This window comes from Leptonychotes weddellii, chromosome 9 (genome assembly GCF_054177405.1).
Source record: "Leptonychotes weddellii isolate Sample4059 chromosome 9, ASM5417740v2, whole genome shotgun sequence".
In the NCBI taxonomy this organism is placed as follows: domain Eukaryota; kingdom Metazoa; phylum Chordata; class Mammalia; order Carnivora; family Phocidae; genus Leptonychotes; species Leptonychotes weddellii.
Window position 1 is genome coordinate 33,333,363 of NC_138377.1, and position 26,508 is coordinate 33,359,870.

The 26,508-nt window shown below is 41.8% G+C and overlaps 2 protein-coding genes across 2 annotated transcripts in view; one reads left to right on the forward strand and one right to left on the reverse strand.

The window, feature by feature from the left end:
• Positions 1 to 7,516: 7,516 nt before the first annotated feature.
• Positions 7,517 to 12,634, forward strand: GPHB5 (glycoprotein hormone subunit beta 5). The gene is made up of 2 exons (XM_006745236.1): positions 7,517 to 7,720; positions 12,446 to 12,634. Exons 1-2 carry the CDS (start codon positions 7,517 to 7,519, stop codon positions 12,632 to 12,634), a joined length of 393 nt encoding a protein of 130 aa, XP_006745299.1.
• A 6,017-nt stretch (positions 12,635 to 18,651) lies between these two features.
• RHOJ (ras homolog family member J) overlaps positions 18,652 to 26,508 on the reverse strand; it is a 71,701-nt gene continuing 63,844 nt past the window's right edge. Inside the window, exon 3 of the mRNA XM_081829754.1 lies at positions 18,652 to 25,407. Coding sequence (XP_081685880.1) covers positions 25,197 to 25,407 — 211 coding nt within the window. The 3' untranslated portion in view covers positions 18,652 to 25,196. The remainder of the gene's footprint in view (positions 25,408 to 26,508) is intronic.

Consider the following 26,508-nt stretch of genomic DNA (forward strand, 5'->3'; position numbering starts at 1 on the left):
TTGTCTTAGTTTTAGGTATACAACATAATGATTTGATATATGTATGTGTTGCAAAATAACTACCACATTAAATTTTGTTAACATCCATCACCACACATAGTTACACATTTTTTCTTGTGATGAGAACTTTTAAGATCTACTTCCTTAGCAACTTTCAAGTCTATAATACAGTATTGTTAACGATCGTCACTATGCTGTAGAGTACATCCCAGGACTTATTTATCTTATAACTGGAAGTTTGTACTTGTTGACCACCTTCACCCATTTTGCCCACCCCCTAAATAAATTGTTGATTTATTTTTTAATCAAACTTTCTATTTTGAGATAATTGTAGATTCATATGTGGTTGTAAGAAATAATACAGAGGGCTCCTGGGTGGCTCAGTTGTTAAGCATCTGCCTTCAGCTCAGGTCATGATCCCAGGGTCCTGGGATCGAGCCCCACATCGGGCTCTCTGCTCTGCGGGAAGCCTGCTTCTCCCTTTCCCACTCCCCCTGCTTAAGTTCCCTCTCTCGCTGTGTCTCTCTCTGCCAAATAAATAAAATCTTTTTTTTTAAAAAAAAGAAAGAATACAGAGAAATCCTGTGAACCTTTTATTCAATTTCTCACAATGTGTTTTATACTTAAAACGCAATAGTACAATATCACAACCAGGATATTGACATTGATATAGTCATCTGCCCTGTTTCGATTTACCCAGTTGTACTTATTTTGTGAATGTGTGTATATTTAGTTCTCTGCAATTTTGTTACATGCTTTGTTCTTGTATCCACCACCACAGTCAAGAGATAGAACATTTCCATCATCAGAAAAATCCTACATGTTGACCCTTTATAACCACACCCACTTCCCTCCTTCGCTGAGTCTCCTTGACTCCTGGCAGCCACTAGTCTGTTCCCCATCTCTATAATTTTGTCATTTCTAGAATGTTATGTAAGTGGAATTATACAGTATATAGATTTTCAGGATTGGCTTTTTTCACTCAGTGTGATTTTCCAGAGATTCCCATAAATCGTTGTGTGTTTTTTCCCTTTAGTGTTAAGTGGTATTCTGTGGTATAGATGTGCCACAGTTTATTTAACTATTTACCCGGTGAAGGACACCTGAGTTGTTTCCAGTTTAGAGCTATTATGAATAAAGCTGCTATGAATATTTGTGTACAGGTTTTTGTGTGAAGATAAATTGCCATTTCCCTGGGATAAATGCCCAAGAGTGCAATTTCTAGGTCATACGTACGTTGGTTTATTTATCATCTTCACTGGGCTATTGGCTAAGGTCAGGTCCGTAGGTCCATTTATATTTGCATCACGTGTACTCAGCATGTGTGTGACACATGGTAATACTCACTAACACTGGAAGGCCAGAAAGAAGGAAGAAAGAAAAGATAAAAAAGGGAAGCAGGAGGGAAATCTCTCATTACCTTCAGCTGTCGGCTATTCTCCCATGTCTCCCAACATCAGCATTTTGTTTTTTTAATGAACCCAGTGACTCCAGGGCTGGACTGTGCCTGGCACAGAGTAGTTGCTTACAAAATATGTGCTGAATTAGGCAGTGAATACTCTCGAGAGTAGAGCAGCTCTCCTCTTTTCTTTCCCCACCCTCCCTTCACTCCAGCCTAAGCACGGGCACACAAAGACACGCGTGCACACTCTGGAGCCCTGATCCTAGGAATCTTTCTCTGGACTAGAGCCAGCAGTGAACAAATGAGGTGCTGTTGCGATGAAGCTTAGCTAACAACAACCTTGGCCTTGTCTGTGCAACTGCCTAGGGAATTACAAATGCAGGATTTGGGGACCCGGCAGCTTTGTGGACTCATTCCAATGAGAATACAGGATGCACTTGAAATAAAGAATGCTTCTTTGTGACTCATTAAGCTCCTCTCATTCCTCTCTATTAGGCATGTGTCTGCCATGCCAGGCAAAGCTATGACCTTCAAAAGTGGAAGAGTCAGGCGGAAATAAAAACATTCCACTTCAGCGCCTAAACCATGTGCCCCTTAATCTGAAATAAATCTGTGACAACTGACAGATACTTCTTTCAGACAGTTGTGGAGAAAGGCTTGACTTGTCCTAGTAAATCAGACACAGGCTTCATTATTTTTAGTCTTGTTAAAAAAAAAAGTTACCATAGCAACCACACCATCATCTAGGGCAAATATTATCTCTTTAAGTCAATAAAATGAGGAACTGTCCCACAAATACCCAGTGCTTTGAAAGGAAGAAATGCCTTTTCAATAAAATTAATTTCTTCCAAGACTTCACCATTTGTCTTCATTTGTAAACCCAGATGTCCCCCCTGTAAATAAGGGATATTAAAAGCAACATACAACTTTGTAAAGTCTTAGGCTGACCTTCCTTGTATCTGTTTGCAGAAAATCACTAATTCTATTAATCCCTTGAAACACATCGCTTCATTCGTGGTTTTTTTATTCATCCACAGGAGGCATAATGCTTATTAATTTGACCCTTGGATAGAGCATTGTGAACTCTGAGAGGAAAAGGGGGAAAAACATACCAGAGCACACACATCTCTTCTTAACTCCTAAGAGATCATTGTAAGTTATAGAGCAAACAGCTTTGTTCCTGTGGGCCCTCACTTAGTACCCGTGGAACAGAGTGGGTTGTTCACGCGTTGGTTGGCTCAATTAATCTGACTCTCTTCTTGGTCAGCACTGAAATTGTTTGGGATATTCATGAAGATTTATTCATATATTGAATTTTGGAACCATAATAAAGCGTGTACCTCCGAATGTGTGAGAGTTGGACCTTCAAGACTAAATCTTACACTCCAGACTTTTTTCATACTGAAAAACGTGTTGTTAATTTTAGCATCAGATCAAAACCCCACAGGCTGGCTGGGGAAGCAAGCCTGGTGCCACCCCATGTCTCCTGGTTTCAGGATGCTGGTAGGGTCTCATAGCCCCCAAAGACTGCTTCCTCTATTCTCAGGCTCACATTTCCCCCAGATTTAATACCTTTGAAATCAGGGTATGCCTAACAATTAATGGTGTGACATAATTTCTTATTGGCAGCTTTTTATTTCTTGGAGGTACACAATGATGATGGGAAAGAAAGAGAAACAACATTTGTTGCCTGCTTCTCAGGTATCAAGCACTGAGATAAACAATTTACAGATGTTATTTTTTTAAAAAAGTATTTATTTGAGAGAGAGCACACGAGAGAGAGCGACATAAGCGGGTGGGGGGTGGGTAGAGGCAGAGGGAGACGGAGAAGCAGGCTCCCCACTGAGCAGGGAGCCAACAAGGGGCGCAATCCCAGGACCCTGGGATCATGACCTGAGCTGAAGGCAGATGCTTAACTGACTGAGCCACCCAGGCGCCCTTATAGATGTTATTTTGCAGAATCCACACATGAACCCTGTGAAGAAGGCCATTTTTAGTTTTGTGAAAGGCTGAGACCCAGGGGGTTATGAGACTTGTCCAAGATCACAAGTTGACACGTGTCAGAGTCAAGAGTTGAACACTAATCTGGAAGACTTTATTGTAATATGAACCTTTGGATTCTCCATCTGACTTGCTCTCAGCTGGTTCTGTTCATAAAAGAGTTTGCCAACCTTTAAATTCTGGTGTGAGGAAGGGCCTTAGGAGTCATGGGGTCCAACCCCATCATGTTATAGATGACAACATTGAGGCTGAGTGAAGTGACCTGCCCAAGTCAGTCACCGAGGAAGCTGTGCCACTGACAGTCAGCGTGGCTGAGCCAGGGGAGCGAGTTGCCAGGCTCTTGCGATGTCTTCGTGGCCTGCACACGTTGCCCACCCCCGGGCCCTCCCCGTCTGGGGCTGTCCTCCCTGGACCAGGCCTCAGTTGCCCGTCTCCTCTTCAAGGCACCAACCCTCGGCTCATTCTTCCTTTGTTGTCATGCCCTCCCAGGCTCCTCTAGGCCCCCTCTTCCCTCTCCTTCCGTATCCCTAGTGAAGCTGTTTCTTGCGACTCATCCTCCAAGGTGACAATGAGTCCACATGAAGATGAAACTAGAACAAGATGAGAGAAGATTCTCCAGGGCCTGCGCTTGGAGAGACATCACCCACATCTTTGTTTGCTACCTCAGGAGAGTGACTTTAGTAGTGGGAACGTCCACAGAGATGGAAGGGAAGGTAGCAGATGCACACTGTGGCACCACGATATTCTGTAGGTATCAGAGCCTCACGTAGCCTCTGAAATCACATGGCAACCTCTCACTATGCCTGTAGAGAGGCAAGTGGCAGGGCATGGCACAAGGAGGGCAAAAAAGGGGCATCTATACATCATTCCCCTTCTCTACACCCATGACGAAGCCGATGAGCTGCTGCCCTCTGCACTGTGACCATTCAGAGGTCTTCTTAACGCAGTGTCCCAGGCCGCACCTTCAACACTTGGTTGTGGAGATGAAACCAACTTATTTATCATCCCCAGTACTGTCGAAGGCTTTGGAGGGGGGCAGATTGCAAAATAACTGAACTCTATTTCTCCCAATGGAAAAAGGAGAAAAAAATCATTGATTTACAGAAGTGTTGTGAGATTGAGAGATAACATATGTGAGAACACAGCAGATTCCATGGAGCCTTCTACATAGTAGGTGCTCGGCGACTATAAATTGTTGTTCTTACAAGATGGGGGGTAGGTGTGATGCTCAGTTCTGCGTTATAAGGAAACTGGAGATTGTAAAGAAAAGGTACTCTTGGCTTCTCTTTGTTGTCTTTATCTTGTGACAGTACAGACACAAAAGTATGTATGTTTCAGGTCTAACGCAAAAGGGCTGAAGAGTTAGTTCTCTTCAGAAACACAGCCCAGGTTGGCAGCTCACCACCAACTGGTGAACTTTAAGTGAGTTAAGAAGATCACACCAGGTAAGCCGTCTGTCCCACAGGACCCCAGTTCTGGTTATGCTACTCACAGGCTCAAGGGCTGGAGAAAGTCCTTTATTCCAAGCTCCATTCAATTTTCTATAAAACACGTATCATAACTGAATCTAGAGGTGAGTATATTGATGGTCTAGCAATGGATTCACTGAGGGTTGTTACACGTTTTGAAAAAATCAAGCCCTGAACAAGTAACATATATTTAAAGAACACTTCTCTTTGCAGGAAACAGAAATGCTTTAACTTCTTTATATAGTATTTATTTGTGTAATGTACATCTTAAATGTCTCTGGCTATGTCGTTATTTGCTGTGATATGTAAACTCCTAAGGGCAGGGATGATGTCTCTTTCATTTATTTTTTAGAGCACCCAGAATGATGCCATGACCAATGAAGTTTTTAATCCATTTGTATGCTACTGTTGCAGATTGGAATATAAACGGTGTCCCATGCTCATAAAGAATACTATTGCTTTTAGTTTAGACTTTCCAGAACCAGAAGTCTAATGAAACATTTCCATTAGAATAGCATTGAATAGCATTACATGTAGCACAAATGTATACTTATTGGCTTATTTTAATTCTTAAAATGTCAATATCAATTGACGTTCTGTTCTAAAAGCCTCCCCAATGTAGAAAATGTGAAAAATGCTGAAAACCATATGGAAGAAATAAAAAGTCCTCTTTAATTCCCGTGCCAGAAGAGAATCTCTTTGGACATCTTGGTGTTTTTTTTTTTTTCTATAAGACTCATTTAAAAATGTTATTAATATTAGCTAATCCTTAACTAATTTTAAGACTTTCAAAGGTTTCTTCTTATGGTGAGTTCCATCTTTTCAGTTTGTGATCCTGTGTTCTTTCCAGGAAGAATTATTGTTTTGTTATTTTCAATGTATTGAAACGTGTTGTGAGTTAAGGGAAAGAGTTTGCTGTGAGCTGCTTGTGACCGATACCCGTTTCGAAGGAAAGTTGTGGTTACCATGAAGGAGAATTAATCCATCTTGCCCCAGTGCATTTGTCCCCAGGTGAACTACTTTTGACTCTTTCCCTAGGATTATGTCACCCACCAAGGTAACTTTCTGTTTCAGTAGGTGATGTTAAGAAACAAAGCAACACCCTTTAAGTTAATCAGTTTTGGAAAAGAGAGACTGGCTTTATATCCCAAGGCTTTGATGTGTTTAGTGGTTCCTGTAAGGATCTGCCTCTCTTTTGTTTTGATTGACAAGACCCTTCCTATATATTTGAGCAGTCAAGCAGCCTGGTAGCAGAGGGTAGAGACATTTACCCAGAGCAAACTTCTATCACTCATTGTGATTTTCTGACATCTTGGGTGCAAGTGTGAGCTCTAAAAGGAGTTTGCTCCAGCAAGATCAGGTAAGTGCTTCTCCATATTTGTAACTTCATTCCACCGGAAGGGAAGTCCAAAGAGCCCTGCTAAGGGGACAGATCAGAGGTAGATCAGTAGAAGTAGATGAGACTGAGAGATCAGATTTGAAAATGAATAATTCTGCAGCAATAATGAATTATTTGAAGCAATAATGAATGCAGGACACTCCATAAATGCAGTGCCCACTCTCACTTTAACATCCAGGTATGTTCGGTCCCGTGGGCCGAGCACGCAGGTAATGTCTCTGGCTCCTGGAAAAGCACAGAAAATCACCACGACTCAGAGAGGATAGACTTGACAGTAGATTGGGATTAGGTTTTAAACACGTCCAATGCTTTCCAATATGTGGATTTAAGTTGAATCACAACCAGGTGCCTATTACAGTGGAGGCATAGAGCAGGGTTATTTGTAATTAATAGGATACATTTTTATGGGTGCTACCAAGTCAGGTAGTAGGATTCATAATATCTTATGCACATCAGTGTTTTGTGGTGGGCTGGGTTAGTAACAATACATCTGGGCATACAATTTTTATTTACCAATGCCCCTCTCATTCCCCATCCACGACACTGAAAATATGATTTTGAGCAGGCAGGGAACATGGCACCAAATACTAGGGTATCAGATCTAGGGATCTGAATAAAAATAATTTGTGTGTTCATGGAGAATGTTAGGATATGCATTACTTTTGGTGTGACTCATATTTTGTATTTATTTTGAAGAGACTGTTGGAACAAACCTAACACGTGAGTCAAGTCCAGCAGTCGGGTAGCAATAAGAAAAAGCCTGAGGATGCCCTGGGAGGAGTTAGGGGTCTAGTGAGCACAATGGGTCCATGAAAACCATGCTGGAGTCAGAGGAAAATTTGGGCACCTATGTTGGTGTTTGTGGGCATTTACACTTTCTTGGCTCATTTCTTCTGAAATGCTAAGTAAGCAAAATGCCTTTGACAGTGACCATCATATCACTGGTCACCCCCTGGAAGGAAGCTGGCTCTCTTTTTAATTTAAAAAAATTTTTTTTAAGACTTATTTATTTATTTCAGAGAGAGAGCAAGAGTGAGCACAAGTGGGAAGGGCAGAGGGAGAGAGAATCTCAAGCAGACTCTGCTGAGTGCAGAGCTCGATGCGGGGGCCCGATCTCACGACCATGAGATCACGACCTGAGCTGAAACCAAGAGTCCTTCGCTTAACTGACTGAGCCACCCAGGTGCCCTGGGAAGCTGGCTCTCTTAATAAACTCTCTTTCTTTTCCCTCTCTGGAGGTACACCATGAAGCTGGCATACCTTTTCCTTGGCCCCATGGCCCTCTTCCTCCTGGCTGGCTGCAGCTGTGTCCTCAGCACCTCCAGTGAGGACCTTCTCACCTTTGTGGGCTGTGCCGTGAGGGAGTTTACTTTCCTGGCCAAAAAGCCAGGCTGCAGGGGCCTTCGGATCACTACGGATGCCTGCTGGGGCCGCTGTGAAACCTGGGAGGTGAGTCTCAAGGCAGGAACAGGTGACAAAGCCTTCAGGGTCAGCCACCTGGGTTGATTCCTGCATTCACTTTTTAAATAAAATGAGGTAGAGTGGGGCATTCCTGTGGAATTTTTTTTTTAATGACAATTATTTGGCATTCTCCAAAAATAATCTGAAAAAAGCATGATCTTGCCCCTCTAACAAAGCATTGATAAAATTAATATTTGTATTTACATAGTGTCTGTATATGTGGGAACCATCTCTGGGAGGTTGAGATGTGCTATTATTCTACCCATTTTACATATGACATGGAGGAAATCAAGGAGTGAGTGACTGCAAAGTTATGTAGGCAGTCAGTAGAAAGTTGGGAATAAATCATTGGTTTAAGCATGTCCCCCAAATTTCTCTATATTCTTCTACCTGTGACATAGCCAGCCAATTAACAAGAGATAGACCTTAAGCTGTCTAGCAGGTGAGGGTGGGTCCTCAGTTCTTCCTCAGTGGCTCGTGCACAGTGTTGCCCTGCCCCAGCTCCCCACTGCAATTTGGGGGGACCTCAGGGATTGTCACAGACATATCCACAAAATCCCTTTGTATTCAATGATATCCAGCCTTTTAAGAGGCATCATGTTTAAAATGAGGTTAAAAATCTTAGACAAAGTTAGAGCCCTACTGGGCTGAGATGAGGAGATGTTTGCAAGGTGGGAAGAAAAGAGGCCCATTCAGCATAGAATGTCCATCACACCGTGGAGTGACTGTTGACTCTTTGTACTGAGGCCCGAGTTGGTTACTAATGAAGCTCCAGCTCTGATTTGTCACCCCGGTTCAAAAACCTTTTAATGAGCAAGCACCCACTATTACAAATTCCAAAGCCAACTTCCAAGGTCCTCAGCAATATGAAGTTTGCCCATTTTCCCAATGTCTACCCATGTCCTGAGCTCTGGTCTTGTCAGATTGATTTTGAAAAGTTTTATTAAACACCCCTCATGAAATCTCACATTTGGTCTTTTTCTCATATCCCTTCTCATTTCCATCTGTTAATATTCAATATATTCTTTGATGTTTGTGTCCAGGGCCAACTCCTTCCCTAGAGGTTTTCTGACTCCCTGGTCAGCCCTGACTCTAGTTTACCTTTTGTCTTACTTTTCCTCACCACACAACACTAGATTCTGTTTTTTCTTTTTAGGAGACGAGTTTCATTCTTGTGCCTTTGATAGGTCTTGTTGAAGTGTCATGTACGAACAAGACATTCAATATATATTTGTTGAATTATAAATATAATTTATATTTATAATTAGACAGAGGGACTGACCTCTATCTGGAGTCATACATCTTTTAGCCTAATTGATGCCAACTTAGAAGTCCATGAGCACCACGAGAGGACAATGCCATGAGAAAAAATAGCCATCTATTCAGGGACTCAGAGAGCAACCTGCTGTCACTTGGATAAAATTATGGCCCAATGAATGGATTAGGTTATGGTGATGAAGTCTCCAAATTAAATAAAACTACTCCACCTAATTTGCTGTATTTTTTGCATCATCCAGGGACATAAGACCTAATAACTGAATGAAAATTCAACTGCTAAGGATACCATGACTGTGACTTGACATCAAACTTACTTGGGGAACTTTGACATCTTCTCATATTCAAGGCTTGGCCTGGCCATGCCTACCCCTCCTCAAAGTTCATTTCTCAGCTCTTTGGAGCTCTTTCTGGGCCCAAATTTCAAACTGTGTTTCCTTCAGTTCGGCTCACTTTCCTCTTCTCTTTAAAAATTGATGAACGTCTTTAATTGGATCCTGGTCACTCACAGGAGGTCAGGGACTATATTCTCACTGGAGAAATGGAAGCACCAAGACCATTAGAGAACAAGATTCTCCTTCATGTTAGCCAGCTTTTATTTATGCTTTACTGTACTATATGTGCAGGGAGGTTACTTATAGAAAATAAATAAAAGAATGAGGTTTATTTCCCCAGTAATCTGAAAGTTTCTGAGATATAAAGCACTTATTTTTGGGAACTTAACTGGAGAGCATGTCTAAAATGAGGATGTCTGTGACAACAAAGTAGCTGGATTTACTTAAAAGCTGGAATTTCTCTATATTCTTCTACCTGTGACATAGCCAGCCAATTAACAAGAGAGAGGCCTTAAGCTGTCTAGCAGGTGAGGGTGGGTCCTCAGTTCTGGAGAGCATGTCTAAAATGAGGATGTCTGTGACAACAAAGTAGCTGGATTTACGAACTACTTCAGACTACTGTGGCTGGAGCAGAGCAAGGAAGGCAGCAAGACAGGGAGGCCGGAGACATAGCAGAGGGTGTGTGTGCTCATGGCCTGGATTTAGGGTTGCCAGATTTATCAAAACAAACAAACAAACAAACAAACAAACAAAACCCGCAAAAAACAGAAACAAAAACCCAGACCAAACCAGACCATGATGCCAGTTAAATGTGAATGAGAGATAAACAATTGTTTTTTTGTTATAAGTCTGCCCCAGGCAATATTTGGGACATAATTTACACTAAAAAATTTTTGTTGTTTATTTGATATTCAAATATTACTGAGTGTCTTAGATTTTATCTGGCAACTCTGCTTGAGATTCCAGATTACTGAGGGTAAGAGGACATGGTCCAATGCTTCCTGAAAAGGAGAAGGAAGCAGTGATATTAAATTGAGCTCTTCCACGTAGTCCTTAGCAAAGGCAAAGCCATCATTCCCATGATGTTCAGAAGAACTTAATCCTGGGCCTCCATTACACATATTTTCTGTACCCAATACAAGTGAAGGCATTGTTTTTTGAAAGCTTGTAAGTTGCTACTTTTATTATTACTTCCTTACTCTTACAACAGCTCTGATAAGAACAAGAGATGGCATTTACTGAATACTTACGTGGTGCTGGGCTTCGCGCATTACATATGTCATTCTACCTTATCTCTATAACGAGGCTGTGAGGTGGAGATTTTGTTTTACAGATGAGGAATCTGAAGCTTCGAGAAGTTAAGTGGACTTTCCAAAATCTTCAGCAAGTGGCACAACAGGGACCCAAGGTTAAGGGTCTGATTACAGGATTTGAAATTTTTCTTTTTTTTTTTTTACACTCTTGTGGTCTTTTATTTATTTATTTATTTATTTATTTTCACACTTATCCTGCCATGAATTCATAGGGAATGCGTTGCACCAGTTCAGGCTCCTTTCCATTGGTTCTCACAAAGCGTGCTTCTCTGGGTGGAGCAGGCTGGCGCTTCGGTTGAACCCAAGTACCTTTCTCTTCGGCTTCCTTCTTCTTCTGATCATTTTCCTTCATGTGCTTCAGGAAGCTATCTCGGCTCTTCGAGTGCTTAACGTGCTCTGTATGTACATTCATCCTCTTGGCAAGAATCTTGCACTTAACCTGTTTGTTTATAACAACAGCAACAGCAAATTGGATAACACTGTAGACTCTTCCAGATTTGCCATGGTAACATTTGGAGGGCACTCCTTTTTGAACAGTGCCTGTTCCCTGGATGTCCACAGAATCACCTTTCTTGTGGATTTGCCAGTATGTGACCAAGGGAACAACTCCATATTTTCTAAAAAGCCTAGAGAACATAGAGCGGGTGCCTCTCATTTGTGTTGGTCATTTTGGCGAATTACTGGAAGGTGGGGGTTCCACTCCAGGGCTTGAGATTTTAACTACTATTTTGTGCTGATTTTGTCATCTCTATGCTCTTTATAAAATTATCTTGGAGTTCAAGATTTATAAAAGGTTGAAGGCAGAAAGTGAATCCTTTGATGACCAGAACAGCACACAGGGCATTCTGAAACCTGCCTTGCTCTGTTTTCTGTCATTGATTCAACAATAATGATTGAGAACTTCCTGGGTGACAGGGACTACTCTAGGGAGTAGAAGCGCAGCAGTGAGTAAAATGGGCAAAAGTCCTTGTCCTAATAGAGGTTCCTTTCTAGAGTGGGAGAAACACAACACAAATAAATACAATATATAATGTGTCACATGGTCATGACAGGTGCTACGGAGAAAAGAATAAAGCAGGAAGAGGGTGGGGCGTGGCAAGCTGTGGAGGTGGGATGTTGCGATTTTAAAGAAGATGGTCAGGAAAGGTTTCTGTGTTGAACAAAATGGCAGGCTGGCGAAGGAGTCAATCATAAGGGAGAAGAACGTTCTGGGCACTGGGATTAACAGGGCAAAGACTCCAGAGTGGGACTGAGGAATAATCAGGAGACTACTGTGGCCGGAGCAGAGCGAGGAAGGCAGCAAGACAGGGAGGCCGGAGACATAGTAGAGGGTGTGGGTGCAGGGAAGATGATGGAGGGTCTCGAGGGTGAACATCTTTGACTTTTACTCTGAGTGAGATGGGACATCACTGGGGCTTTGAGCAGAGAAGAGATAGGATCTGACTTAATTTTAAAAGAATCACTCGGGGCTCCTGTGTCATAAAGAGACTATAGGGGGTGCTGGTAGAAGAGAGACTCGTTAGAAGACTTTTGCAATGATCAGGATTATTCATTTGCTACATATTTATTGAGTACTTGCTATGTGCCCTGGGCTCTTTTGGGAGCTCAGGATATGGTATGGAAAGGAGGTTGCTGCTTTCAGGAATTTATCTTCTACTGGGAGGGGAGAGATTTCACAGGTAAACAAATGACTAGCGAGTTAATTTCTGAAAGTGATAAATGGTACCGAGAACAAGAAACAAGATGGTATGTTCTAATGGGTTCCCTGTTTTCTACCGGGGTGGGGACAGAAGCCCATTCTGGAGCCCCCCTACATTGAAGCCCATCATCGAGTCTGTACCTACAACGAGACCAGACAAGTGACAGTCAAGCTGCCCAATTGCGCCCCTGGAGTGGACCCCTTCTACACCTACCCCGTGGCTGTCCGCTGTGACTGTGGGGCCTGCTCCACAGCCAGCACGGAGTGCGAGACCCTCTGAAGCTGGTGTGGCCGGCAGAACACAGCTGGAGGCCTCGAGCCTCACGGATGCACCGCACGGCCAGCACGAGCAGCTCTCCCCCTGGATTCGAACACTGTCTAATTTTGACCACCCCTGTGGCAGTTACCTGTCTCCCTTGGGTCCAGCTCAGGCACAAGGCCCAGAGGCAGCCTGCCGATGCTAAAAATGCAAAACAGTATCTGTGTTTTCACTGCAATAATTTCTCTGGTTCACATACTTGCAAATTATTTTGTCTTTACCTTGAATCTCAGAACATAATTTGCATATATCACAATCCTCCTCCAATTTGGATTTATAATATGCCAATGGTTTAAATGCAGTGGGAGTAATTAGGAAATGGGTCTAGAAAGTCTTTACGTTCTCATGTTTTATTTAACAATTGGTCTGCAGCTAGATGTGTGATCAAAGGGCCAGAAATCAATAAAACCAATGCTTCGTCCTCATGCCCCCAAAGAAAATCCAACTGCAAGCTTCCTTCGAGAAAATATTCCCTTCTGGTTTTTAACTGAGCACTTACCTACACAAGAAACAGAGACCGCTCAGATTAAAAAGGGAGGGCAATAGTAGCTGAAATTGAGAAACGTCTGGTTCTGGGTGATTCTTTTCCCAAGCAAAATTCTCAAAGTCCTTAATAAAGAGGCCCCTTTCTGATAAAAAAACAAAAACAAAAACAAACCTTCAGAAAAAAATATGTAACTAAAGCCATCATTTAGGTTTAAAGATGTTGCAGCTCAACTCTGGTTTTAGACTCATGTGATGTTCTCCTGAAGCCAGGCCCAAAATGATTAATCACAAATATTCTTTTCCATTTAGCATATTTTAAATTTAAGTTGTGATTTTTAAACTCGGAAATTTCGCGTGTTTGTCGGGGTAAAGCTGCCCTGCTGTCTCAGGGTAAGTCTGTGATGGTCTAGCTCTTGCGCTCTCTAAAATCTTACAGCAGCTGATTCTCTGTGACTTTTTTTTTTTTTTTTAACTCTGGTATTATGCAAGTGTCTTTAATTCTGACATTTTGGGGTTGAAATGAACTTTGTTCCTTTTTCATGATATGCCAAGAAAATCTGTATTAATGCCAATAAAGCATGTCCTCTGTCTTTTGAATTCATGAAAACTTTCAAAAAAGTCTTTTTAGTCTTTAATATACTTTAACAATAGCAAGCACCCTCAAAATGAACTTCAAAACTACTTTTACTTACACATTAATTTAGGATGTCACGTTTAGGAAGGGACACAGACAAGTGACTGGCTATATCATGAGTCCCGAAGGTGGCTCAGTCGGGACTCAGACCCCTGGCATATCCCAGCTGGGAGCCGGGAGCCCTCCTTGAATGAGGAACGGATAAGTCCTCATGAAGATAGTAAAGTGAATGTTGGGATTGATGGTCGAGGACGGGGATGCAGAGGCGGACATCTGGGGACAAAGGACATGAGCAAAATCCATCCCAGTCTTTAGTGCAGATCTGTTAGCAGGCAAGAAAGTCATTCTCACATAGAAAGTCGTTGAGTGATTAGGGACAACACGGGGTGGCGCCTCTCAAGTGTTTTCAGCCCATCCCTAAGAACTTCCCTCAGAATTTCCTGATAGGAAGGGCTGCTTCTTAAAGAAACTTAAGGAAGAAAAGCAGAAGCAGTAAGGGCTTGCCACAATCTGAGAGAAGGTGACTACAGCATCCGTAAGGGGCACGGTGGGAAACAAGGGATACACTGCAGCGGGATATTGAGGACAGTTCAAGGAAGATGCTATTTAAATGCGTGGGCAGAGTTAAGGAAACCAACAAGGGGTGATAAAACACTCTGAATACTTGTTTAGAAGCAATGAACTTCCTAGGCTGAAGGAGAAGAAGAGGGAGTGATTATCAGACCCCGGGAGAGTGGAAAAGGAATGCCTGATGGGAGCTGCAATCTTTCTTAGGATGACCCAGCCAGCCCCAAATCGAGGCCTGGTGGGGAGGGAGGTGGGGGAGAAAGTACCCCAATCTCACTCTGCTCCACACCCTGATTTTCAGCAGAATTGAATGGGAAGGGAGAGAGCAAGAGAGCCCATCGATTCAGTCCAATAAATGTTGGCCTTCTGGATAAGAGTTTTTTTAATGGGCACATTCTCCCATGAATCAGGACTAACATTCTTACTAGGGCACCTGGGTCTGGTCCCACTGAGCTGTGAGGATGGCTCTTTAAAGCTTGGGGGAAACGGTGGCTTATATTAATGGAGAGAAGATGCCAGAACTGGGCTTCCTGGTGTCAGCAGAGATGAGAGGGTCTGGGATAGCAGAGCCCAGGTGATGACCTGTAGCTGTAAGAGCGAAGGTGAACATAACTGCTGTCAAGGGCAGTGAAACCGCAAGAGCAGTCAGAAGCCTCTGATTTGCAGGATCTATGGTGCTGGTTAACATTCCACGGTGTCCCCGGTTCATGGTATTAAAGAAACTAATATATATAGGTATCAAATAAAAAGAGTGAAATACCTTTCTCCATGCTAACCTTGAATCTTTTTCAAAGTTCTTTCTTCCCACTTCCTTTCTCCCTTCTCCCCCCTTCTCTCCCTCCATCCCTCCTTTCCACAATATTTATTAACCCTAATTTTGTGCAGGGCACTGTGTTTGGGAAATAAAGATAGAAATATTGCTACCACTGATGGATGTTTTTACTCTAAGCAGGATCCTTTCCATTAATTCTTCCTAATTCTTACGTCAACCATGCTCCTAGGCAGTGTAATTGCCATTTTACCATTACCACTATATAGATGATGAAAGTGAAGCTCAGAGAAGTCAAGTAACTTGCCCAAGATCCGACAGCCGATAGGCTGCACGTGCCAGGTTTCTCTGACCTAGAACCAACCTCTTGCCATTGGACCGTGATGCCTTTTTGGAGTGCTCCTTCCTAGTCATTACTGCTTGGGCTGAAGTCTTTGAAGTTCTTGAGGTTAGACTATCCTCACCCCTGATCAGCATGTTTGAAGTCTCTCCCGGAGGTGGCTTGGCGCCAACTTGGGTTGTTTTATGGAGATTGCAATTTTTTCTACTTTCCCGTATAACCTTTAGGAAGATAATGCTTTGCTGTAGCTCTGATCAAAGCTTAGAGCAGGAGAGATTGAGGGAGAAAAGGAGTAGGAGCCTCAAAGGGAAATTCAAAGACACCTGCTGTGGAAATGAAGGTTGTGTGCTCTCACCTGATGGCAGTATGAGCACCGGGTGCAGGGGAATGATGGTCCAGTGCCTTGAGGTGAGCTCTAGATAAACTCTCAGCAACTCCTTGCTCCCGAAAATGTGTCTATTTTGCAATTAACGAAAGGTAAGGAGAAGGGGAATTTCCTGAAATTTTTTTTCTATGGGAACGTTTTTGAATGAAATGTATAAATTCTCACAGCTCATTCTACTTCTAGGTTTATTAGCTCCATTGATTGAAGTGGTAATTCATGCTTCCCTTTTTTCATTGATTGGGAAATGAAAGAGCCACCAGGAGAGTACCAAATCTTGCTGCAGTGACCCAATTCACTCTTCAAATTATTTAGGTTTTAAATGTAATAGAAAGCATTTCTGGGATCATAAGTGAGTTGTATCTCTAACTGAAAATAACACAGCATTGATTAAAATGTTTATTTTATAAAGTTTCCCAGAGGACTGCTTGCCTTCTTCACCCAGATGTTTTCTATAAAATAATGTGCACCTTATCTTTTTTAGTTTTCTTCAAAACATTAAAGCAAATTATTAAGAAGTAACTTCGAAACCATTCTTTAGCAAATTCTGCAAATTTTATTTTCTGTTGAAAATTTCTACTAGTGAAAGTTTACTTGGAGTAGAAGAATTTTGGTCATTCGTGGCTAGGTGAATCTTCTGGGATTTCTTTTACAATGAGTTCCCTTTGTTTTATTTTCTTATTTTTTGAGTTCCCTTTGTTTTAATGAATGAGATTGTTTGGAATTGTGTACAGGGAGATCCAGAATGCTTAGTGGCTGGTTGTTGTGATCCTGGGGTATCTGAAGACCTCTGAAGAGGTGATGTCTAACAACAAGAAAAGAAATAGGGAAAGGATGAGAAAAGGAGCAGGTGCAAAGTGCTGTAATTGGTAGTGTATGACAGAGACTTGGCTCCAATGTTAAGGAATTTAGAGGGGTTATTCTATCCTCTGTTCCAGGTCCTCATTATCAGGAGCAAAGTAAACATTTCCTAAGCTCTTTCGCTTTATAATTGACTCTAAGTTCCCCTGACTGTACAATTTCATTAGCATACTGAATAATTGAGTTTTGTTTTTTTTTAAGGTTTCCCAATGTACTGGATCATATATACTTTGACCTTGATTGTGGGTTACTAGGGCTTTGGGAAAATCACTCAAACCCCAAATACAACCACTCCCCAACCAACAAACAACATTCCCTCAAAGAAAATATTTTGCTTTAACATAGAATATCAATATTACCGAGATGAGAATGGTAATATTCTTTTGGTGATGTTGAAGATACAATTACCAGCAAGAAATATAGATATCCCTGAGTCACAAATAATATACAACTTAAAATTATTTAAAAGAGCATTCATTCACTTAAAATAAATTTAAACTATGCATACACAAAAAAGGTTATGATGAATTAAGAATTGTCATTATCTCGAGGAAAGATTCTTGCAGAACTATGCACTTAAAATAGAAATTTAATCCTGTTACTTTGCAGGTTCTTTCTCCAGGAAATGTATGAACAGATCATGCTTTCTTGACCTCTCTGTGTTGCTCCTGCAGAGATTTCTACTTATAAATCTAGGTATGTCTACAGCATGACGAGGTACACCGTCTAAGGGAGGTGATCTAAGATTCTAGGCTGTTCCGAACCTCCATCTTCTGTCTGAAGATATGAAATCTGCATATCAAGATTAAAATATTTGGAGGGGTGGGTAGCCAATTTTACTGAGTGGATTTAAGACATCAGCATTTTAAAATAGGTTGGAAATGTTTTTAAGAGGAAGATTTTGTTCAGCTTTTAGCTCCTGCTTGAGCCACCTCAGGAAGCTAATGCTGAAACATTTCCCTATTGAAACATAAACACCAGTTAATGAGAAATAAAGTCCAATTGAAATGGGATGCAAATTTCAGCATTACCAAAATCTGAGCCAACTTCAGGACAAAGCCAAAAAGAACTAATGTGCCATCGGTTCACTCATGCCAAGCTCTGTGCTGTACGCTGCAGACGAGGGGAAGAGTGGGCTCTGATCGGGGGGTTTCCCTTCTTCAGCACTTTATTATTTCCATGTGCTTAATTTAGTAGGAATAGTTTTTATTCAAAAAAGGTGGCTCTCAGATATCTTGGACTGGGATTTTCTTTTACTCCTGCCATAAAGGGCCTGGAAATCAAACATTTAAAAATTGCGAGTAAATGGATTCTTGAAGAGAGATTGATTGTTGATGCCAATTTTCTTGCTCTATTAGTTTCTTATGAAGAGAGAAAACAGGCTTTATTGTGCGGCCTGGGGAAGAAAGTGAAGGGTGGGTGTGCAGGGCTGTGGCAGTCCCTGGTGTAAGGAGCACTTTTTGGCGGCTTGGACCAGTGGTTTAAGAGCAAGAAATCAGGGATACATTTCCAATAATGAAAATAATCTTTGGTAAGATTCTATTTTGGGATTTGACTAAACCCTTCCAAGAATGCTGACCGCTTTTGGTAGCCAAACTGCTCCCATATGTAAAAGCTGTCCCAGTTTACAAGTAACTTCAGTTTAAAGGAATCTTGGGACACCAGTGGGTTCCCTCAGCCTAGAGCGTGAAGGAGGACACCTGATTTTGAGTACCAAGGTCAGAACTCTGTCAGCAGTGTGAAGGGAAGCCTGCTGCCAGACGGGGAAGGTGCTCCTTCACAGAGGAGGTGGTCCCCGAATGATTGTATCTGCACAATGACATCGGGTCATTCTGGGTTGGAATCGCTGATCTCCTAGCCAGATAACTAGTAGGCCATTTGCAGGTACAAAGGAAGTGATGACCCTTGTGCTCTTTCTTCATTTGTTTGAGGGTAGGTATGATTTGCCTTCAGAATTTACTCGGCAACAATGGGATTTGAATAAGATGATCTACTTCCGCATGCGTGTGTTTGCGTGTGTGCGTGCAATTTTTAAAGAGCTCTTGTACGTGGGGGAGGGGGCGGGTGTGTGTGGGGAAATCAAGTATGGCTCCCAGTGATGTTTAGTAAAAATACATTGAATAAGTGAATACAACTCTGGTCTGTGCATAGGACAATAAGGATATAAATCTGTGGAAGGCCCCGCTTAGAGGACACGTTTGTGGTCAACCCTTATTTTGGCATCTAGAGCACGTCTTAAGCAATGCAGACAGAAGCTTCATCCAAACTTTTATGCCTCAGAAATTTGTTTTATCTTCCTTTTATAAGTTCATAACTTCCTGTGATATGAATCTTTCTTGTTTTTTCATGGAAAATAGTTTTGGAGGGCATTTTTTCCTCTCTCCCTTATAAACACCAAAAAACCTTGAAGAACAGAAGTATTTCAGATTTAGCAGATCTTTCAAACCAGATGCTGCTTTTTCTGCTTTTAATTCCAAAATAGGCTTATTGCTTTACTGCAGCTGTGCATCACATGACAGGCTTCTGGAAGCCTTTTTATTCACCCAATAAATGCGAACAACAAAATATTAGCCTAACGAATACCCAAAGGGTAGCATCAGAGGGACAAACAAAGCGGATGGTCTCTTCATCAGGCAGCTACACATTTGGATTTAACAACTGGTGGTGGGTCATCTCGTCGATCAGTCCCTCTCAAATTTTAATGTGCAGGTGACCTGGGGGGTCTTATTAAGTGCAGATTTAAAATGCAGATTTGGATTCAGTAGGTCTGGACTGGGCCTGAGTTTCTGTAGCACTAACTGGCTCTTCCACAGTGATGCGGGCTATTGGTCCCCAGGACACACTTGGAGAAGCAAAGGGCTGGATGGTTTCCCATTCTAACGGAGGCCTGGGGAAGGCAGTTTGCTCACGTGGCTGATGAAGACACCCTCAGAAAACTCAGAAATGAGAGTAGGAGAAAAAAACTATTTAATGACTTTAACGTCAGAACATGGCATAAAGCAAACTGCAAGGTTAAAGAGAACGTGAAATAATATTCCATGAATTACAAAAGTGTACATAGAATAGCCGTTACATAAGAAACAGGTTGTAAGAAAGGCAAAGTCCTTCCCTTGTCTATTGTTCCCCCCGTAGCGATCACATCGGGAGCAACATGGACTGTTTCAGGTGGGATAAAATTCTGCTGAGATGTACTTAAATGGTAATTACTGTTTACTCAGGGCAAAAAAACAATTTAAGCCAGGTGATGCAAAGAATGTAGAATTCATTAACCTTCCTTCCCATGGTTCCTCTAGGAGAGGATTGCTTTAAAAATTTGATTTAAAAAATGGCAGGTGGTGCTAATTTTAGGTATTTACAAAGCTGTCCCAAACATACCATCCTGCCATGAAAGTCTTACTATTTCTTCCTGAGAAGAATTAACAAACTCAAAAGACGGGCACGTGCAGGGTTACTGGGAAGCTCGGGGAGCTGATGTGGCTTGTACGGTGAGACTCAGTTCTGTGCCTTGGGGACCCTCTCCTCATATTGCCCCAGACATCATATCCCCTAAACCACTGATCAGACCCCGTTCGTCAAAGATAACTTCATACACTGAGAGGTTCGGAGGACATGGCTGAAGATACAACAAAATCACTCTGGCTATAGCAGCAAGAAGCTTCTGAGCCACTGCAGAACTCAGGACACAATGCGATTACCAGGGTAGAACATGTTTAAAGCACACAGGCACAAAACGACTCTGGATTTTGACATAATATTCCCTAAGGAGAAAAAAAAATAGATTGTGACCAAGACAAATCATGCAGCTTTCACTCTAGTTTCCTGTCCTGGAAGTTAAAAGCCAAGAACTGTTGTTGAACTTGCATCCCTGAATTCACAGATGAGCCAAACCCTCCTTGACTCATTCCTCCCCTAACCTACAGAGATCTCCGACGAGCGCTGCCCAGCCTCTGAAGCCCGAAATACCTCTGTGTGGAGCTCAGCGTTTTCATTTCCTTTCTGGGCTTTGCTGATACTGAAGCACCAGGCATTGTTGCTTTAGCTCATGTTTTTGAGTTCTGTTACTGTTGTTGTGCATGCTAAAGGCCATCGTTCTATTCGGAGATAGTCCACTGAAGATGAATACATACCTTTTATACAAGTTACTGTCTTTCCAGATATCACAAAGTCATCCTTTTCAGATTTTAAGTCATGCTAGTGCTTAAAAAACTTTCAAGATAATTGATTCACTCATATTCCTTGGTAAATTTCCCCCATCTGCTCCATATTAGCAGGGAAGGTGTGAGCATGATGACCCCACCACATTGCTCCCGAAGACCCAAAGAGCACTGTCCAGAATTTCAACATTTTTAGGGAATGGTGAGGTGGAATTATCTAGAATTATCATATGATGAGCCCTCTAGGCTGACTCTGGAATGCTCTTCACATGAACGGTCCTCCTTTCTTCCTTAGGGCTCTGGAGGCCAGGCAGAACTTAGCCCCTGCCTGGGAGAATTGTCAGGTGTGTGTGTTTTGCCTTGTGTTTCGTTTTAGTTTTCTCTCCATTCTCTAAATGATTCCTTTTTAAAAGTACCTAATTTCCTTTGTAAGAAACTCGGTTTCCCCCATCTTCTTTTTCCCTTTCTGTTCCTAATGGTTCTTGAGATGAAAATATTCTGTTGAGTTTCCTTATTTGTACTTGGGCAGCCTACTCAATGACTCGTAAGAGAGTAGCTGGTGACCTGTGGCTCTCACCGTAGACAGAGAAGGCACATTTTGCATTCTGGCATCCAAACATAGAGGCCGAAGACATAAAGGGCTAGATAATCATCTCCAGCATGGTGCCAAACATTCCTTTAAAGCAAACCTCAATTTCTAATCTTCTATCACTTTGGTCTCATGGATGAGTTTGCCTTTGTGAATGCAACACTACATCTTTAAATGTTTATCTCGGGTCAAGTATTTCTTTTGAACACTCTACTTGGCGAGGTTATTAACTGCTCACAAGAACCTACACTCTACATAATGCACATTTTTGTTGGCCTCAAGTTTGGGGTTTAACTTTCTTTAATTTCTCCTAAAATTGTGAGCATGGTAGTGATTGCCCCTTTACTACCAGTTAAATATTATTTCCTCGTTGATGGTTCTATGAAAATTGTGTATGGTTACTGCATCTGGCACTTCTTTTATGGACCAGAAATCTTCCAAATGGTTCTTTGCATATCATGATCAGACATATTGTTATTGGAGTCTCAGGACCAAAACTTCCTTCCTGTCATATGTGTATGAATTATTTTTTTCATTTCCCAGTTTACTGCTTCTTGGTTTAGGCTTGCTGTAGTTATTGCATTCAGTAATTGTTCTTTGAGTATACCTTTTCTTGGCAGAAATCAGCCCAGATTACTTACCGTGACAAGGCTTTCACTCTTGTGGTAGTCTTTTGTGTTTCCAAAATAGCCCAGGGAGTCCTTTAATTCTGCCAAATAACCAACCATTTAACCGAGAAAAAAAATATCTGTCAAACCAGCTACTTGATTACATTGCTGTATACTGTGCAATTAGATTGGGATTATAGTACATTGTATATTGTGGATTCCAAGCATACTGCAGATCAAATTCTTGTCTCTACGTAATTACTAGTGTGATGGATTATCTAATTTATAGTGGCCTAAGTCATGTATTTGAAATGGGGCTAAGATCTGTAGGATGAACAAATGCAACTCCAATAATACACCTGCAAAACTATAACTTAGTATCTGTGATAATGAACAGATTACAGTGCGGAGTTCAGGGCTCTGGATGAGAAGCAGAATGGCTGAGGTCTGTTCCAGCTCTGCCACCACACATTTCTTTTGACCCTTCCAGACTTGAGTTTCCTCATTTGTAGAATGAGGGAGTTGGACTATATTTTCTGGGGCCTCTTCTAACTTTGAAAAGCTAAGATTCTACCCTCCAGTGGAGATTGGCTGCCCCTTCTTGACTTTGGCAGATGGTCAAAGGTCAAGGATCCTTCTTCAGATCCTTCTTTCAAATCTCTTCTGATCTTTGGCTTCAGAATATAGTTTTGTTTAATCTTATGGCAGGAAATGAACTACCTCTTGCCATGAAACAGGGACTACATAGTTAATTTGGTGGAATGACATTCACTCATTTAGGTCACTTTGTTCTTCATCATTTTATTTAATAATGAGCTCCTGTGATCTTTAGGAGCCTCTCCACGAAGACACTAACAGTCTCTCTTCAGGTTCTGGTTCTAGGTGAGAGGATGATCTTCTCACTGTGAACAAGTTAATCCCCGTGGTCCAGTAGGGAGGTGATGGCCTGGGGAACCACTTGCCTATTGGAAGCACACATCTGGAAAACTCTCCTTGGTGGAGCAAACATACAGCTCTGACTTTTTCATCCACATTAATGAGAAGTGAGGAATGGCCCCTTTAGTAAGATGTAACTATGCAATAATGCAACAAAGCTGGCTAACACAGCATTTCATTTATTACAGGGCTAAATGCTCATTATTGTTTGTAAAGAATGAATCCATAACCTCTGCAGAGTTATAGTTTATGCATGGTTGATTTCCATTTACAGAGGAAGAAAGTCCTATTTGTCTCTAAATGTCAAGCTTTGACTTACAAAACTCCCGTTTTCTTTTAGTTTGGGATGTGTGTGTGTGTGTGTGCGCGCATGTATGTGCGTGTTTAAGAAAATGTTTAGCAACTAGATGGGAGAGCAGGGAAATAGGTCTTGCAACGTGGAACAGGGGAAAACTTCTTTCAGAAATTCTAAACAAACAAACAAATCCAAACAACTGAGGGGATGTCATGGAAGGTCTTAACAGAAAAGACCCACATCATATGTCTCTTTTTTATGGCTTTCCTCCAGGAGCAGAAGGGACTAGAAAGACTGGATTTTTCCAACAGAAGGAGTGTGAATCCGGAAATTGTTATGCTAAAATCGGTGTAATTTGATGCTGTAAAGAGGCACTTTGCTTATGCAATTGAAATAAAAAGTGAAGTGCCTACCTGGGTGTTTCCAAGGTAACTGTAAACAAATAAGACTAATTAGGAGACTTTATCGTCTCTAAATAAAAGCTAGGAAATAATTCACTCTATGATACAAGAATCCCTGGCTGTTTGGAAGAGGCATATGGAAAGGGCACATCATTCTTTACTGGGGGCTTTTACTTTCCAAGACCGAAGGTCCTGTTCTACAGAACACAGCATTTTGAAAGCGGGGATAAACAGATTCAGAGCTTGGTACCCGCAGATCCGTCCCCTAAATGCACATTTGGGACAATGAGTGTAGGAAATAGGGAGAGGCAATATATTAGTACCAGCTGCACTTGGAAAACATCATTTAGTTCCTTAGAGTTCCAAGGGGACCCAGCTGAGAAACCCTTCAGGTTGAAGCAAGTGGAAATATGGAAACACTTTGCTTAACCTTTGAGGACTTTTAAACATTTACTTTTTCATGCCCCATGGCCACGTCTTTCTTTTAGATCAGGTTATTATTGGGCAAGGGAGAAAGTGAAATTAAGGGAGGAAAAGGGCATGAGCCCGGGAAGGGAGGGAACAGGGAAGTTCACTTTGCTGAATAGAGAATATTTTAAAACCTAGGTCTGCCATATTCTCCCCCAATCAGTTTGATTAAGAAGCAGAAGTACTACTTTCTTGAACACAGTTCATTTGTAATTTGCCATGACAATATAAATATAGAAGAAAAATAAGGCTACCCATCAGCGAAAGCATTTCCAGGGTGAATCTTTGGCAAAAATGTGGCCCCGCAACAATTCAGGTGGTGTTTCTCTTTCAACCAGATTCAAAAATCTTGGCTTTGTACATTTCCAAAAGTTGTAACATTTTCTTGTTTTCTTCTTACAGTCAGGCATTCAGAGGTACGTGTTGGTTCTAATAGCTTTGGTAGAAACAGGCTGAAAATGGAAATGAATAAAAAATATTTTGTCTTTAGGCTAATTTGGTATGGACTTGTAAGGCCTGAGTAAATTGGTAAATTAGTACATTTCTTAAAATAATACAAATAAATGCAAGACACATAGGTCGAACAACAGATTCAGAAAACAAGGTTAGTATAGTATTCCTGTGTTTTGTAGAAGACACGGGGTAAGGCCACCAATACAGGAACCGAGTTCCTCTTCTGGTTTCTTGGGGATGGTTTCCTATCCTCAGCCTCACGTTCGTGGAGGGAAGACGCAAAACGCAGCATGGTCTTTGCCTTCGTTTGCAACATGGTCAGCAGCGTCGCTGGGTGACCTCCGGCGGGCTCAGCATTCTCACAGATTGCGCAATGTGGACGCTTCGGGCTGGTAGGGGGGACGTGGCAGCTGGTGTGCTGTGCTTGCGGGTGGTGATGGGGGCTCCCGGGGTGGAGGAGCAAGGCTCCGTGCAAAGGGACTTCCTCTCTGGTCGCGCCCTCCTTCGTGGCTTGAGCTTGGTCTCAGAGGTCGGCGCCACTCTCACCCTTAGGTGGGTGGGGGCCGGTCCCCCAGCAGCCTCAGATAATTGAACAGCAGCTTTGACACTCAGAGCAGCGTTTCTTCTTTTTCTTGGGGTGGAAAATGGTGAGGATCGCTTCATCAAAAACCGCTTTGAGACCTTTCTGAGTTAGGGCCGAACATTCCAAGTAGCACTGTGCTCCGATCTTCAACACAAAAGGGAGAAAGAAAGGCGTGAGAGGGAAAGAAAAGAGAAAAGCAGAGTGGGATCAGCCCCTGCCCAGCCAAGTGCTACCTCTGCTTGTCCCACAAACAGCCCTGGGGTTGTTTTGTTTTGTTTCGTTTTTTTTTTTTTTTTGCATTTCCATTTGCATCTACTACCTTAATTTTTACTTTCTGATATTAGCAATAAATGGCTGTGGATTGCTTTTGGTTAAGCAGTAAGTTCTGAAAGTGAGCCATAGCCAGTCATTCCTAATATAAGAATATAACAAATGTAAAAATTGAGAGAGGATTCAAAAGCAGTGATATGGTTTAAATATACTTTGCGAACAACAGGGCTACATGATGTTGTTTTTAGCACCCTTTCATATGCATTTGGAATGTGTAAATGTGGTACAAGTGAAATGTATCTCCTTCCGTAAGCGGGAAGGCAAAGTGTCAACTTGGTTGGTAAAGCATATAGAAAGGGACTGGGTGATAAGGTTTGCTAGGTCATTCTTCACTAAAATGCACTTCTGATGCAGTCTGTCTCAGCAAGGTAATATCCAATTGGTATTATTATTTGGTTTTAACATACTTTAAAAGGCATATTTCTAAGGAGTTGAAAAACCCAAAACATGTAAAATAAAAATCATAAAATACATTTACTGATGGAGACACCCTCCTTGTTACTATACATTCTACGTGTACTTAAATGATAAAAATATTTTGTTCTTGCATAGGGCTTTATTTCAAAGCTTCTGATGATTTCATACTATGGTATATTTGATAATCACAAAAATCCCTTTGAGAAATATAGGAATTCAGTCCAAACTAGAGCTTCTCATTTAAAAAATAGCAAGCCAGAGCAGACCATGTTTGGCAGTCAAAATTGTTCGCGTGAGGGAGACTCAGGGTTTTAATTGCTCATAAGCTTGGTATGAGCTAATGATATAATGTGGGCCTTTTAATATTAGGGACGTCTGGAGAAATGCTTTTATTATATACTTCACATTATGAGAATCACCGAAGAACCAAAGCAGATTCACAAGAGGGTAGTTGGATGGTGAGCCCTTGGAAGCCACAGCAGATACATGACTAAAGCAGGGTAGCAAAATCACATGCCTATTCCAGTAGCTTCCGTGAATGAGGAAAGCAGGGCGGGTGCCA

Bases quoted from the DNA above. Each gene is read 5' to 3' on its own strand.
- GPHB5 (XM_006745236.1), top strand. From the start codon at position 7,517: ATGAAGCTGGCATACCTTTTCCTTGGCCCCATGGCCCTCTTCCTCCTG. The intron at 7,721-12,445 runs GTGAGTCTCAAG...GGGTGGGGACAG, and splicing joins GCCGCTGTGAAACCTGGGAG to AAGCCCATTCTGGAGCCCCC.